The sequence below is a fragment of the Balearica regulorum genome, chromosome 3 (genome assembly GCF_011004875.1).
Source record: "Balearica regulorum gibbericeps isolate bBalReg1 chromosome 3, bBalReg1.pri, whole genome shotgun sequence".
NCBI lineage: Eukaryota > Metazoa > Chordata > Aves > Gruiformes > Gruidae > Balearica > Balearica regulorum.
The window spans coordinates 24,327,180-24,344,455 of NC_046186.1; the positions used below are offsets into that span (position 1 = coordinate 24,327,180).

A 17,276-nucleotide genomic window follows, 5' to 3' on the forward strand; every position below is an offset into this window, starting at 1 on the left:
TCTAGGGCTATGCGTGTCAAAAGAGGTCATGAATAGTCTATTCTCCTATTACAAGTCAAAATTATACTTGACTAAGGTTCATCTAATTTGTTCCTGAAAGACCTCCAACGATGACAATTCCACATTCTCCACAGGCAATCTGTTCCAGTGCTTCCCTAGCCCCTCTGAGGAAAGAAGAGAAAAGTAAAGAGAAGTCTAACTTAAAATCCTGTTGAAGTAAACTTAGCTGTAATTCCTCTATCTAGAAAGGACATAAATTATTTCATTCCTCTTTAGGGCTACTTTTAGCATATTAGAAGATTGTTACCAGGTTTCCTCTCAAACTTCTGATTTTTAGTGTGAAGTACTATACTTCTTTTACTGTTCTATATTTTGAAAGATGATCATAGGTTTAGAATATAAGAGGAAACTGGGATTTGGAACTCCTAAACTATGCTACCTACCTCACATTTTTATTTTAAGACTGAGTGCTAAAAAGGACATTTTTTGCATAACAACATTTATCACAAAGGTAAAAAGCCAGAGTTTAATTCCGTACTAAACACAAAAACCCAGCTAATTTTATGAAGAAGCAATTTGGTAGTCCCAGAGTCATGGCTCTTGGGCAGATTGCAAATGGATGTTTTCAAGCCAGTTCCCTAAAAAAATTTGACCAGTCTTCTACACCCAGGCAGACATGGAACCCAGTTATGGTCCTGGAATAACCTTCATTCAGCACAGCAAAGTACAAGGATCTCTAGCTCAGCAATATAATTCTATCCACTTCAGTAAGCACAGAGGAATTAATAGTGACAGTACCTGGAATCAGGACTTCTAAGCAGGAAATGTTGGTGTCAGCTAGATTTTTATCATGACCCTGTCATAGGCTTTAAGCCTTTCCAAGTACCCACGATCCAAACAAGAGAACTTCTTCATTAAAGTAGGTACCTCCAGTTTTCTTTTATAAATCTACTAGGGAGTAACTCAAACGGTGAAGAGCAGCTAAGTGTTCTTCAAGACCCTTTAAAATTATATTGGGAAGAACGAACTCAAAGGCTGAGTCCTGTATATGAAGAACAGGTGGGATGAAGAGGGATATTTGCTCAAGCCTGTCAGAGGAACACACATGCAATATTGTCTCTATCCTCAAGCACTCAAAGTACCTGAGCTCCAGAGTAAGATGCCAAAATTTCAGTGCCTTTTGAAAACAGACACCTACTGGCTAGCCAGCAGAGTAGCTCTCAGAGCTTCACTGACAGTATTTACTAGATTAACTTCAACAGAGTTTAGGCAGATAGGGCTTGTCTCCTTTTCCCATTGTCTAGAGCTACCTGAGACATTCTTAAGCCTCCAAGACATCTGACAAGTTTATTGGATATAACGTAGGAGCTTGTGCCTTTCTAGACTGGTAGATGGAGGACAGGTAAGGTACCTCAGGGCACCTCAAATATGGGCACCACTTCTATGTTTAAGCAAATTAATCAAAACTTTAGCTCACATACAGATGCTTAAATTTAGTCTTAATCTTGAACAAAATTGCATCCTCCACTTTCCTGATCTTCTGGCGAAGCTGTAGGCCTAATCATAATTCCAGGTTCTCTAGTGCAAAGTGTCTCTGAGCTTTCAGTGCCTATGCCAGGACTACCTATTGCACCTAAAATGCACTTTAAGCAAGCCCAAAAGCAGCAGTTGTCCCTAAACTTACCTCATGCCCAGCCCACACACAGATCCACCCATGATTTGATGACCTTCAGGAAGGTCAAACAGCATCATATGCCATAATATTACAGAACACATTATGTCATATGAGATTAGAAGACATTCTGGAATCTGGAAGCGCCAGATGCACAGATCCTGCACACTGGCAGCTGGATCTTTGTTGTGTAAAATATTCTTTGCAATGAAATTATAGAATCATACTCAAGAAAATAATATCTTACCGTGGCAGATTGGCACAGGAGAATCCCACTGATACATGCCATTTTGGTGACGTTTACATGTTGCATTATTTTGACCAATCATTCTATATCCAGGTTTGCAGTAATAGCGAACTTTACTTCCTGCTGGACCACCTGTTCTATTTACGATTCCACCATTCTTCAAGGTAGGGTTTAAGCTGCAATAGGGAGCTAAATTCAAAAAAAAGGAACATTATTAAAAACAGTGAAGTTTCTGACTCCTTATGCAGAAATATCACAAAGTTCAGAATCATAGTTTATAATCACAAACCAGTTTATGCCATTGTACATGAGGAAGCTGCAATCAGGAAACATATAGTTTGTGCAGCAAGTTCACTCTTAATAAACAGACAACTTCAAATTTGATAAATGTATAAATATAAAACAGTTCTTTGAGCTACAAAATATACAAAATTAATTATAAACAGTCTTATTAAAAAAAATCCAGTGCACTTCTTAGACATCTAAGTAAAAAATTAAACATTTTGCCAAATATGTTAAAAAATTACAGGGCAAAGTACAATAGATTGATTCATCAGATGCATTTTTTTCAGATTAAAATTTATCTAATTTTTTACCTTTGTGATCCCCCAAAGATATTACATGAAAACTGTATTAATTTTTTAGCAAAAGAATGTAACTTAGGTGAGTGTAGCTTCTTATATGTTGAATTTACTGTACATCTGAAGTAAAGATAGAATGTACTTTAAACCTAAGTTTTGAAATGAAAGCAAACCTTGCTAAACCCTAATCACTACTACTATGAATACTGTTCCCAGGTAGGTTTTCCTGACCAGTATGGTCCTCAAGAAGTTGTTGCATATAGATGAGATGTTTAGACACATGCTGAGGAAGTCAAAAAAGTACGAAACATATAGCTGTGTTAAAAAGTGAGTAACAAAGATCATTTTTTTTCTAAAACAAGGTTGCAGCACCTGTACATAAGGACGGAATATATTAGCCAGACTGGTTCCAGGTCAGGCAAAAGTACAGGATAGTTTGACATACATGTGGAGCCTAACACAAATCTATTTTTTACATCAATCATTTCTCACTGGATAAAAGCAATGTGAAAAAATTACCTTGACTCCATATTGATGCACAAGTCACTGCATATTTGCAGCAGCGTACCATGTCAAGCTTACAGACATGCATGGTAGGACAATGGCTTGCAGAAAATGAACCTGGCTGAACATCCACCACGGAAATCAGCCTATGAACATTCTTCACAGGGAAGACAGGGTTGAACTCCACCCACTGATAACCAAACGTTGGTACCAAGGACTGTGAGACTGTAACTGCTGCTACAATACTAATTCTCTACACCATGTTGAAATGTCTTAGGCATAATATCATATTCATATCATTTTCTATAGACAATTATCCAGTAGAAGTCGTGGTTGTATTTCACAAGTGCATAATTACAGAATTTGGTTTACATCTATAAATATTTTTCATATTATTCGTTTCTTTCATAGAACCATAGAATCATCCCTGATTTCCTTCTTTCACCTTTCAATATCTAGGTCTCTGTTTTTGTATGTACATTTCATCACCATAAGATGCACCTATGATATCAATTACCACCTAAAGTCTCTTCCCTGCCTGTGGAGAGATCACTGAGTTGATAAGACTCCTGAGACACTTCCTTTAGAGTTTTAGATGCAGTGTAACAAAGTCAATATTTCTAAGTAATGCCACCCAACAAAAGCAGTAAAACTAGGTCATACATTAAAGATGCTGAAAAATGTTGATGTCTGTTGACATTCTATTAAAGAATTATAGTTCTCAATTAAGCAATATTATTTCTACTTGAAATATATATTTTTTTTACATTCATTTACTTGGGGAATTATTTGAAATAACTAAATCAAAAGAAAAAAAAACAGGATAAAAAGCAATAAGCTAGTATTGTTGTATTGGATTTGCGTGGCAAGGTTTTGGTAGCGGGGGGGCTGCAGGGGGGGCTACAGGGGTGGCTTCTGTGAGAAGCTGCTAGAAGCTTCCCCTGTGTCTGATAGAGCCAATGCCAGCCGGCTCCAAGATGGACCCGTTGCTGGCCAAGGCCAAGCCAATCAGCGCCTCTGGGATAACATATTTAAGAAGGAATAAAACAGTGAGAGAGAGCTTTTGCAGCCAGAGAGAGGAGTGAGAAGATGGAAGAACATCTGCAGACACCAAGGTCAGTGAAGAAGGAGGGGGAGGAGGTGCTCCAGACGCTGGAGCAGAGATCCCCCTGCAGCCCGTGGTGAAGACCATGGTGAAGCAGGCTGTCCCCCTGCAGCCCATGGAGGAAGGATGAGGGGGTGTAGCGATTCCACCTGAAGCCTGTGGAGGACCCCATGCCAGAGCAGGTGGAGGCACCTGAAGGAGGCTGTGACCCCGTGGGAAGCCCATGCTGGAGCAAGCTCCTGGCAGGACCCGTGGACCCGTGGAGAGAGAAGCCCACCCTGGAGCAGGTTTGCTGGCAGGACTTGTGACCCTGTGGGGGACCCACGGTGGAGCAGTCTGCTCCTGAAGGTCTGCACCCTGTGGGAGAGATCTAGGCTGGAGCTGTTTGTGCAGAACTGTAGCCTGTGGGAAGGACTCACATTCGAGAAGTTCATGAAGGACTGTCTCCTGTGGGAGGGACTCCATGCTGGAGCAGGGAAATGATGAAAGGAGTCCTCCCCCTGAGGATGAAGAAGCGGCAGAAACACCGTGTGATGAACTGACCATAACCCCCATTCCACATTCCCCTGTGCCGCTGGGGCGGGGAGGAGGTTGAATCCGGGAGTGAAGTTGAGCCCGGGAAGATGGGAGGGGTGGGGGGAGGTGTTTTAAGAGTTGATTTTATTTCTCATTCCTCTACTCTGTTTTGCTGGGTAATAAATTAGATGAATTCCCTCTCTAAGTTCAGTCTGTTTTGCCCATGATGACAATTAGTGAATGATCTCTCCCTGTCCTTATCTCAACCCACAAGCATTTCTTTATACCTTTTCTCCCCTGTCCAGTGAAGGAGGGGAGTGATAGAGCGGCTCTGATGGGCACCTGGCCCCCAGCCATGGTCAACCCACCACAATTGTCCAGTAAAAATATTGTTTGGGGTCATGTTCTGTATCCCTTATAAGCAGCGACATTCAGTTACTCGCTGAACTAAATGAATTAATTTACTGAAATACTATTTAAATTTACAAGGGGATTTGACATTTAAAGAAGCACAATAAATGTGGCTTTAATTTTCTTTTAAACCTATTGAAGAACAAATGATATTGTTATTGCAACACAAGCTGGTTAAGACCAAAGACCAGTGGATAAGACCACTGAAGTCGTCTTCAGTAACCTCTTGGGCACTATTTAATTTTAAATATTCTAGGAGACCTCAAGAATAGCAGGTGAGTCCTAAACATAATATGCCACTCAGATAAAATTCCAAATTGATCTCCTCAGTACTGCAATTCTGAACAGAAAATATTTGCCATATGATGTGTAACCTTGTAGTCCAGTAATACAGTATTGCCTTTGCTAGTAACAGGTCAGAGACTTTGTACTGAGTTTGCAAGTCCTCAAGACCAAGGTTTGTCAGGTGTATTGCAGTATTGTATTTTGAGACAACAAAAGTGTGTTGTCTGAACTTTTTTTTGACCCACCTGTTTTCACCTTGTTTAACAGATTTTTTTTTTTTCTTCTGGTCAGATGAGTATGCTTGATTTGTTTTACTTTTGAATTAACTTTGTAATTTTCTGTTCTCTTTTTATGGTACAATAATAGTTCTATACAGGTACTTGTAGAATAAGATATTTAGGACTCCAGCATGGTGGCATGTAGACAAACACAGGCCTGGTACAACAGCAGAGGCCTTGAGAGGTGGGGACACAGGATGCAGCATGGAGGAGTATGGGCATGGTACGACAAGATGGTGACAACTTAAGGTGGGACAACTTGACCAGCAGCAGGGTGCAAAAATGCGTTAGCAAACAAAAGTGACCCTAAGTGGATCCTAGAGTGAGGAAGAAATCATCAATATCACACTCTGCCTGGTGAAGGACTCCAGCTGCTGGTGACCTGCAGTATCCCCCCCAGCACACAAACACCAAACTGAAACCATTGATCTTGGGTTCCAAGGAGCAATGGAAGCATGACTGTAGCACCAGGAAAAAGGTTAATTGGAAGTGTGTCTATAACAACGCTAAACGTACTGTTTTACTGTACAGCAACTTTCATCTATTCTTCTTTTTTCTTCTTTTTTTTTCCTTTAACCATTTAATCTTGACTAGTAATTATTTTATTACACTGCTAACATTTCAGTTATACTAACATCAAATTCTTGGATAGACACATAAAGTGTGGGGCTTTTACCCCTAACAAGATTTTGAGCATAACAGGTTGTACTTTGTGTTCTGATTACAGGGGAAATTATTGCCATTTTTTTAGCTGTGGTTAATTTTAACAATGTATAGTATATATGAACCTCCAAAGAGATCAGCTTTAAAATGCCATGAAATATGGGACATTCAGGCTGCTGAATTAGACAGAATGATGTTGAAATACTGAAAATTTCATGGGGGACCACAAGGGAAATCTGTCAGTCATAACTGTTGCTTATGTTGTAAAAATTAACAATGTCCAGAGCCCAGAGGCATAGTTTAATCTCTCCAGTGAACTAAGTGGTATTTGAGGAAAAAAAACAAGCAAAAAAATATTTTTAACTAAGAATGAGAAATTGATACAAGATAACAAGAAGAACACAAACCAGCAATATCGCTCAGAATTTACTTCAACATCACTTTGGTAAATATACTTAAGTCCTAATGGCTATTATTGCAAATTTATAAAAATCCACATTCTCCTTCCCCAGCTACCTTGATGACTCCTGTATAGACACCTGCTGCTTTCAACCACCACTGCAACCTATTCTTACTACTGATTACTTTTCCTACCACCCCAAGAGTCTCACTGAGTGAGTGGCATCAGCTGCATGGGGCTGGAGGAAATTGGGAAGAGTAGATCTGGGAACTGAGATGTTTTGGTAAAGCTCTGTGGTCATCTGACAGTGTGAAAGTTAAAGACAGAGGTTAAAGTGTGAAAAGAAAGCTATCAATCAGCTGTGTTTGACTGGAGAAAAAAGAGAAAGAATATTTGACACAAAAGTATTGGGTTTAAGAACCCAGGGAAGAAAAGTCATGACAGACTATAATGAGACAAAAGGTAGGAAGGGAGGAATTGGAGGCTAAGAGTCAGTGATGGAAATGAGAGAAAGACCTGGTAGGCTATTAGAAGTGGCATCGAAAGGATGGATGTATTAGAGACTGAGATTATGTTCAGAATAAAATGTGATTCAGGGAAAACATATGTATGATTCAGTGAAAGAAAGTGGACAGGAAAATATATACAGCCATTGGAATTGACTAGTGAGAGACTGAGAAGATGATCATGGACTGAGGCAAGAAAGGAGGAGGATAGTGAATTAGGGGACACCTAAAGTGGAAGCAAGGAAAATTAAGATGGGGAGCTAGAAGGAAGAGAAAGATCGTCCAGAGCTGGATAAAGAACTGTCTTACAGTTCTTAACAGGGAAGCACTAGAAGTAGACTGTGATTTGTAGGGAGGGGTGGAACAAGGATGGAGATCAGACAGAAAGGTTGGGGAGCACAGCTAGACTGGCTTGGCAGAGGTGTTTTGACCAGAATGAGTGTGAGGACTGGGACAAACAAGATGAGTGGGAATACATGAGAAGTGAGAGATGAATTCCTTGAAGAACAATGAATAGTTCGACAGAGGGCAGTACAGAAAGGATCCCACATATCAGAAGGAGGCTGGGCCCATAGATTACCATGCTTTACAATTCCATGACTGTTAAAAATATCTTGGAAACCCATAATAATGTGCATTTGCTTTCCTTGAGCTGACCAAAAAGCGGAGGAAGCCTACTACTCTGGTGGGTACCTGTGTAGATGTAACATTTTAAGCATGGCTGATAAAACAATATTAACCATAATAGCCCCCCCATGGCAGAATACCTGGGATTTTCTGTTTGCTTTGTCATGAACCTTATGAGATACTTAGAAAATAATTGAAAACAATGTATCGACAAGAATAAAAAAACAAGAACGTCACTAGGCTGAAAAGAATTCAGAAGTTAGGAAATGTTGGAAGTTAAGTCTACATACAAATTTCAGTTCATTTATACATACGCATGTCAGTATTATACAGTCTGTAACCTTATGATCATACTCTGGTTTTGGATAGGATGTCTACTTTAAAGGATATAGGGAATGGACACTACTTATAGTTTCAGTCTATTTATTTATTTATTTATTTGTAATTGTTTAAGATAACTTTCCAGACCTTATTATCTTCAAATTATTCAGACATAATTTTCCACAATTTGTGGGGGGTTTTTTATGACTGTCCATGTGTTGTCTGAACACTATGTGAATATTAACTAGTTTTCTCAACATTACATTAGAGCAAGAATCATTATTATCCCCATTTTACAGTTAAACACCTCAAATACAGAGAAGAAATTAAAAATACTAAAATTTTGACTGTTTCTATAACTATGATCTGATTTTTCCAGCCTAGTGTTATATGTTCAAACACAATCCACACTGACTTCAGTTCCAGCAATATGCACTCAACACTTCTGTAATTGAAATTTAAAAGTATGATACCAAACAAGCTCATTCCAGTTTCTGAGTACTTCATTTTGTGATATGAATCATATATGTTTGGATACCTTACATTTAAAATAGTTATTTAAGATCAGATCCACCTCCTACTCTTACAGAAATGTTCATTAATGACAACATTTTAAGGCAGCGACATTAGGCAGTTAGTACATCAGAAGCCAGCAACAACACTGCAGGCAAGCACCACGTGTAGTCCTCATCCATGTAAAAGTCCTACCAAAACTCATAATATTTTGTGGTGCAAAGGCAGGGAAATAGGAATAGAAAAGGCTGATACTCAGACAATTTAATACGTCTAAGCTATACCTAGCATGAAAAGAAAGAAAGCATTTGAAGCAAATTATTTAAAATTCTGAAGACGGAGTTTTATTTTACAACTCTGAAAAATCTTGTTGAAGACTCTAACATTTGTCAGACAATGAAGGAATATTGATAAGACTCCATACAATTCCCTTCTTAATCTACAGTTTAGTAATTTTTAATCTGTTCTTTAAACTGAACTCCCTTCAGAGTCCAGGATGAAGGATACACACATCTTCTAGGATCAGGAACTGACATATTAACAGAATAATCACACGCAAGGCAATAAATAAAAAATGTCTGAAGATCTGGAGGGTAAGCAAATGTTTGAAGAATGCCAGCCTTAAAACTACAGCCACTGTCAGCTGAGTGAAAATTCTGGGTTTAAGCCGGAATCTCTACAGAATGCTCATAAAATATTGCAGTCTTGTATCATGGACCACTGGGATAAAATTCTGTTTTTCTCCCAGCCAGTTTCTGAGAGGGGATCTGTCCTGGAACTTCATGAGGCTTAGCTGTTATAGGTGCAATGACGCAGGAGTGCTCTCATCTAGGAATGACAATGTTGTACCACGAAATGTGATAAACCTCTATGAAGCCGTTCCAGTGACCTGAAGTAGCTTTACATTTACAGATTTAATTTACTTTTCCAAGTGACATAGCATCCACATTCTTTCAAGGCCTCTTAAGCATCAGTGTTTTTTTCCAAGGCAACACAGTGAACATTTTCAGCTCACTTATAATCACAATGTCCATTTGTCACTTGCAACTGAAGACCAACAGGGTAATAACTGCCTGGCTAAATCACACATCACTAGTCAACTGATGTGTGGACAGCAGCACAGATAAACACTGATTTTGCATTTGCAGGATCATATTCTTCCTTTCACAAAGCATATTCTCTTAAAATCTGGAACATTTAAAAATTCATGCTGACATTTTTTCAAAGTTTTTTGAGGCACTCTGTCTATGGAAAGCTCAATTAAATAATTCCCAATTCCAAATTAAAAACCTTTGAAACTGGATGCCCAAACCCCCCAGACGATTTTGTAAATCTCAGTCTTACAGTGAATAATACAACATTTTCTCTAAGAATTTATCTTAGCAAAGGATTAATTTCCCAGCAGTATCTTTGATCAATAGTCCAAAAAATTATATGAAAAAGATACTTATAAGTATTCACTGAAACACTGTCCCATGCTTGAAACTATAAACAAACAAAAAGCCTCCCTTCAAATTCCATGATGCCTTTACTTAGCTTATATGCTAGACTTTTTTGTTGACAGACAAAAAGTAACAGATTAGTCCACTGCTTCCTTCTTTCCCTTTTGGAAACTTGTTTGCCATCATCACCTTATTACCAGGGGACATTATGTCCTTTGTGCAGCTGTTCTTGAAATATCCAGTGAGGCAGACGTTTACTATCACTCTCACTTTAGACATTCTTACTTTATAATTAAGAATCAGACACTGGCTTAAGTGATTAGGTAAGGTCACACAAGAAAACTAAGCATGACTGTTCTGATTACTAAACCACTTCCTTAATTAACGGACCATCCATTCCATATATTATTTTCCACTTTAAAATAGCCAGAATCAAAAAGGAGAACAATACTCGACCAAGTAACAAAAAAGGGTTGGGCTGCCATTCTTTTTCTTTTGCAGTTTAAATCTAACATGTAAACAGTATGAAAACAGCAAAGTAAATTTTAAAGGGTCTATTCCCTCTTTAGTGATATAATTGTGAATGTCTGCCTCATCAAAAATTAAATATCTGACTAAATAACCTGCTATTTATAGTACAGGTGTTCTTACTGATGGTTCAACATTTACAAATGATACTGCTTATATTGCTCTTGATTCAAAGTACTATGTAAACCTCCATTGTGTGACTTTCCTGCTGTGTTCACTACAGCAAATCACCATCTAGAAGTTTAGGAATCACAGAAGAAACAATTATAAACAGTCTGATTAACTTCTTCATACAATTCCCTTGCCACTTTTAACCGGCTACTGGAAAATGTAAAGACAAAACCAAATAAATCACTAGCCTTTTCTTTTGACTTGAAGTTGAGAGGAATTAGGAACAGTTGATTCACAGGTACAAAGCTTAAAAACATGATGAATGGTGAAGAATTAAGCTTTTTGCAGTAACAGATGAGGTTACAAGGGCAGAATAAAGGTAAAATAGAGATCTATGGTGGGGGTTTATATATATATATATTTACAGTTCTACTCACACCCAATTACAAATTAGCTGAGTAACGACTTGCCTTATTTAATCTTGAATGACTAACCAAAAGTTAAACAAAAGCCTGTAAATATTATAGAGGTAATGTCAACTTGCAAAGTAGCAAGCTAAGTACCCTTCTGCTTCCCAAATGGCTGCATCTCCAGCAGGTGTGCTAAGTACTGTAATGCACTTTCATTCCTTCCACCACTACTTTAAAAAGAAAATCATCCACCTCTTCTTTGTTATGGTTTTATGCTATCTTGCTTGGGTAGGAATGTGCATGAAAGGTTATAAGTTATTGAGGGGGAAAAAAAGCCAAGAAGCAGATTCTTCAGGTATCTTCCTAGCCTGGGCTCAGCAAGTTCCATTTTCTGCACTCACAGATCTTCCCCATTTGTATTAAACTGCATAGTTTTGGTTGAACCCAGCTACACCAGGAAGTCAAGTTCAAGCACTACAAAACAACAAGCAAGCATTGGGGAATAAAAAAAAAGAAAAAAAAAGGGTATTTCAGCATGCAATACCTTTTCCTTGTATTTTTGGCATCCATTTTAGTGATTTTACCATACTACATACCATTCAAAGAGAAAAGGGATTACTTCCCTAGTGCTGCAGGAAGTTTTAACTGATGCTTCACCTCCTAGTTTCACTATACTATACAGATACTTACTAGATTAAGGAAGAGAACATTTAATATCTAGGTGTTAGTGCAGTTAGGAAAATTATTATTTACACTAAAATTATGCTAGTGCCTCTATAATATTCAAAGTCCTTAAAAGAATATCCCTCTGCTCTAATGCTATAGCTTTTTTCTACTAAGATCTAGCAAAAAGCCTTAAGATACAAAAACATACAAGTAATATTAGACAATTAGCTTGCACAAGTTAGCTCATATGCTAAAGGCAATATTAAGCCTTCTTCTGAAAGTTTCTAGCACTTTTTAAAAGTGAAGAAAATTTGTATCTACAAATGAAATCTAGTTGTGACAAAACTACAATTTGCAAAATTTTGTGCACAGGCATAGCTGGAGAAGGGGAGGGTTGGGGGAGGGTAGTAATTCATTTCAATAAGGTCTTCATTATGAGGAAGCCTGCTGGCTCAGTCACAGCTGCCATGGTATCAATAGCCTTTTTGGCATCTTGTATTTTTCCTACTTTCATGATGTTGCTTTCCCTCATTAAGATTCAAATCCAATTGTTTATGCTGCCGCTCAGTGTTACTCTTCTTTCATGCTGATTATTTCCATTGAATCTCATGTAAAATGTACAGAAGTTTAGAGAAAAATGCAGGCACTGACTGTTAGTGAAGCGGAAAAAGCAAAACAGTTGTTTGTTCCTAAACCATAGCCATAAGGGTTGCATACCTCTCCCCAGTCCACCAATTTTATTATTAGTTGTGGCTAGTGCCATAATAATTGATGAATTGAGCCAGGCAATTAGACAGACCACTGCTTCACTACTGAAAAACATGTTTTGTGTACACACACAGGTGTAAAATAGTTTCTCATTCCTTAAAAATCAGTCTCCTTAATAATTTGATACTTACAAAATAAATCTTTTACATGAATTCTATTCTTGTAACCCTGGTATTACTTCCTCACTTTAAATTCATGACAGAAGGCCCTGCCACACATCTGAGGGTTATCACGTAACAAATTCTCATTGTTTCTTCTGCCACACTCTCAGTCCATCTCGAAGGTCCTGCAAATGCTTTTTCCCTATGAAAAACTAAACAAATCTCCAGAATGCTTGAAAGCAACTTCCCCTTCCCTCATCACTCAGTTTCAGTTTGTCTGTAGTAATGCTCCAAAGGCTGCTTGCAAGGTGGAGATCATGCTTTTAGTAACTGTTTTGAGTTTTTTTTTCCTGACTGCTCATAGTTCTGCTCATAGCTCGTAAGTCCCCAAAACAACCATCATTATTATGCTCTGAGCCCTGTTCTGTTTCAGTAACACTAGAAACTTTCCAGAGGTTAGACAGCCAGTGCATGGATGGTACAGGAAAGGAACGAGCTCTGTGAAAATCATCTCCCTAAATGGCATTTAGCATGACTACATGGGAGATACCTGGTGCTTGATAAAACATTCTTCTAGAATATTCTACTAAAACGTTCATCTAAAACATTTCTCTACTTAATTTATATTGACAATTATTAGCCACCAAAATTAACACACACAACCTTTACATTGCTAATCAAGTCCAAACACAGAAAAGGAAATGTTAACAACAGACAGTAAGTGTCACCTCTCTCACCATTTACATCATGAAACTGAGCCCTAAGCCAAGCCTTTTAGGAGCAATGTGCCTGCAGATATATGTGTGAAAACATTTTAAGAAGGCTGCAAACTAGTAAGGATCAATATGTCTACACATAGAGTATAATCCAGTATTGCAATATTGGTAACTGTTTTTTTTTTCTCTTAGTAAGGGAGATAATGTGTAACACTATTTAGATAGACTATTTACATATTTTCATGTCATCACAACACCAGATACACATACAGCCTGCTGAAGAAGTGAGGTATTCCACCCCCCCACCCCCCCACTCCAATTTTCCATTTATTTTACATGAAAAAGAGCATAGTAAGAAGAGATGTGAACTGCAACTCAAGGAAAATGTAAACCTAATAATTTTGTACTGAATTTGAAGTGGACTACTGCATACCATTTCAGGATCAAAAATTCTCACTCTTGAGTATTTCTGTGTAAATCTGAGGGCTATTCCTTCTACTACATTTCAAAGGCCTTGCTCCAGGTCTGGTAAGACAAGATAGCAGGTTGCAGAGAGAAGTATTCACTGGAGAAGTATTAATCTGGAGATCTTTGGCAAACTGGGAAAAAATGGAGAGTCCAAGTCCTGTGCTTACCTTGAACTTGCAACAAAATGATTAGACATCCTCAAAATGTATAATAAATTATCTTCAGAGAAACAGACATTATATTACAAATCCTAACTTGATGCTAAATAGTAACCACAAAGTATAATTTAATGGAAATCATTAATAGTTACCTGAGTAACGGATCTTGAACCCTTTCTTGCTGGTTGCATGGTCAGTTGACCAGCGAAGATACAGCTGATTCATTCTGCTTGTAAAGTTCAGTTGTCCAGTATGATTTCCACTTAAAGCAACCAGTAAAGGGCTTTGCCCAGAAGAACCTTCAGAAATGAATAAAGAAACGACTTCAATGTTAAAGTACTACCAGTTTAAGTAATCCTTTCCATATTTTAACTCAGCCATGAATGTGAATATACAAAGAAAGAATAGGAAATAATGTGACACATCGTTGCCTGTGCAATAATTAACAGATCTCTATTTGAAGTATCCATCTGGTTCTGGATTTTCACCAGACAGCACAATAAAAAATCTTGATATAAACAAGCTGAAATATAAAACAGTGAATGTTTTTGCCATAAACACTGAAAAAATAGTGGATTTTTTTAAAAATTCATTTCTATTTGGGACAATTACTTTGAATGAGGTAATGTTTCTGCTCCTTGTCCTTTTATATCTATTATTTATTTAAGCTCTTTTCCAACTTGTGAGAGGTAGCAAACCTACACATTCTTTGACATTATACAGCTTGTATAATTTTAAACACCACCATATTGCATAGCGAACACATGAGCTAAAAATGCCATGTCACATATAAGATCATCACAGTTTCACTGTGGAATACCTATATGTAAAGGTGCTAAGAATTTGCAATACATACTTCATTAGGACTCAATTCTGTTAAAAGATAGTGTGTTGATTATAGTATCATTTTAGTGTAAAAAATATATGTACTTATGGTAAATACAGGATGCTGAAAAAATATGTCCTGGCACTAGACCAATATCTTCACCACAGTAAAACCGTAGAAGCACAAATAATGATTTGGGGGCTAATGATATAATAAAACAATATATATGCAAGAGGGGAAAAAAAAAAAAATCTATATATCAAACCAATCTCCAACTGAAAGCTTTCCAAAACATGAAATGGCGTCTTCTTCCTCCATATTAAGGTTATGTTTTCTCCAGCTGAACTCCTCCCTTTCATATGCTCACTATGCCTTTTGCGCCATGTTTTTCAAGTTTAGGAAAGCCATGTTCAACCATCATTATCTTGGCCACAGCAGCTATTTCAAATAAAGAGGCTGCTTCATTCATTTTTGCCGAGTTTGAACAGCTGCAGACTGATCAGCAATTCTTATGTTACATGAAAACACAAAAATAAAACTGAATCAAATGACACCTAAAAATTGAATACAATTGTTGTCAGCCTTCTCCCCCTCCAGTTCAATAAAAAATAAGTATATTTTCTGATTGGGGCATTTCAGGTACAACAGGGAGTCTATAGAAGCCACAGCAAACCATAAAGATTAAGCCAACCTCCTAGCTCTTAGGAACTGCAGTTCAGTCACCATAATGACAACAGTACAACTAAATAAGTATTACTAAATAAATTCTAAATAATAAATACATATAGAAAATAAGAACAAATAAGCATAGCTTTAGGCACAGGTTGCCCAGCATGCCCTCATCAAAATGCTTTGTGGCTTGTTTGTTTTTCATATTAGGAAGATACAGTTTGATGATTACAGTGCAGGATAAATGATGAGGAATGCTAAGGTCAATTCCTATTTTTGCTGAAAAAAATATTTAGAACATGACAATTCATTCAGTTTCTCTGTGCTTCACCCTGGGCTTTTTAAAATGTTTAATGCACTTGACTTGTTACAGTTTAGAATGTGTATGTTCTTTAAAAATTCTCAAATACAGAGGCTCAAAGAGTGCAATTACAAATAAAGATCTCCTACATACAAAGAGGTGAGAATCTTTCCTTCTTAGTGATCACAAATTAGTTTGCAGGACCACATGCCACACTGTATTTTTTAGCCATTGGGAGATCAGAGGAATGATTCAATGTATTTTAGTTTGCTTTGTTTTTCCTGAAGTTGAGTTTCACTTTCTGTACCTTACCTAGCCGGCAGCTCTCCCGATGATGGTCAGGAAAGTCAGCAGTATGACTTAGGTGTTCTTGAGTCTGATTTTTGAATTATTATTTCAGAGTTTGTCTGTATAAGGAAATAAATACTCAACTTCTGGTGTGCTGACATGTCATATAATGCTTTCCTGAATATTAGGTAAAAGTTAACATTTCCATCTATTTCAATGACAGAATTTTGTTGGTTTATTTCAGGGAGGAAAAAATAATCAAAGAATATTTGTTGCATTAAATGAATGCCATTCAGTGTAAATAGCCTGAATATAGTGTTTTGAAGTTCAAAAGCCTTTAATAATTATATTCGTGGTACATTTATGGCTTCTCTGGTTTAGAATACAGATGGGATTTCCTAAGGGTCTGAATGATAAGTGTGAATGGCTAATGAGCTTACTGCTCCCAGCTGACCAGGCTGGGGTCACTGACTGGATACCTGTAGTGATCATCATCCAGCTGCTGAAGCACCATAATTTACAATGTAGTCAGTTACGTGTAGTCACTATTTTGGTTTGCGTTCTGAAGCTGCCTTATAAAGTAACGAGAGACCTGTGCCTTAGCAAATACTATTTCTCTAAAAGTTGTCTTGCCAATCTTTACATAGTTTCTGCATAAAGTTTAGTGATGTATCTTTGCCTGGTGTATATAGATCAGTGCAGTGCTACTAATTTAAATAAAGGTATGCTGTTTTGGATCACAGAGGGTCCCAGGATATGACATATATTTATTGCAAAATGCAGCAATACAGGGAAATACCTAAGCTAGCTCTGAACAAACTAGTCTGAGTTATATCCATTGCTGGAAACAGTATAGCCATATCAGCATTGCCTTCTGCCCCAACAAACTTATCACGCTGAGATGTAGAACTAATTAACATAGCAAAGCACATTGCTAATGTGGCCACAGGGACACAAGCGAGTATCTCTCCAAGGCACTGCAATGTGCCATATTTGAATATCAACTTGTTGAGAGCTAGCTCAGGAACCTCTACATGGCACTATATTGAGAGGTTATAAATATGCCATTATCTTTCTCATTTAAGTCTGCTGGTAGGTGGTAGAAAAATGACTTCCGTAGAGCTTCACTAGAGATGAATTTGTAAGAATGGGATTTCATGCCATGAAATGACAATGCTTAAAAATGTAGTAACTA

At 37.6% G+C, this 17,276-nt stretch overlaps 1 protein-coding gene and 1 long non-coding RNA gene across 2 annotated transcripts in view; one reads left to right on the forward strand and one right to left on the reverse strand.

Annotated features, from left to right (window-relative positions):
• The window catches only part of LOC142600924 (uncharacterized), a 782,912-nt gene that overhangs the window by 520,941 nt on the left and 244,695 nt on the right, over positions 1-17,276 (forward strand). The gene's annotated exons all lie outside the window — the stretch shown is intronic.
• The window catches only part of CSMD1 (CUB and Sushi multiple domains 1), a 1,232,729-nt gene that overhangs the window by 96,367 nt on the left and 1,119,086 nt on the right, over positions 1-17,276 (reverse strand). Inside the window, exons 48-49 of the mRNA XM_075747278.1 lie at positions 14,150-14,296; positions 1,920-2,108 (exon numbers count right to left, since the gene is read on the reverse strand). Of these exons, the coding sequence (XP_075603393.1) occupies positions 1,920-2,108; positions 14,150-14,296 (336 nt within the window). The remainder of the gene's footprint in view (positions 1-1,919; positions 2,109-14,149; positions 14,297-17,276) is intronic.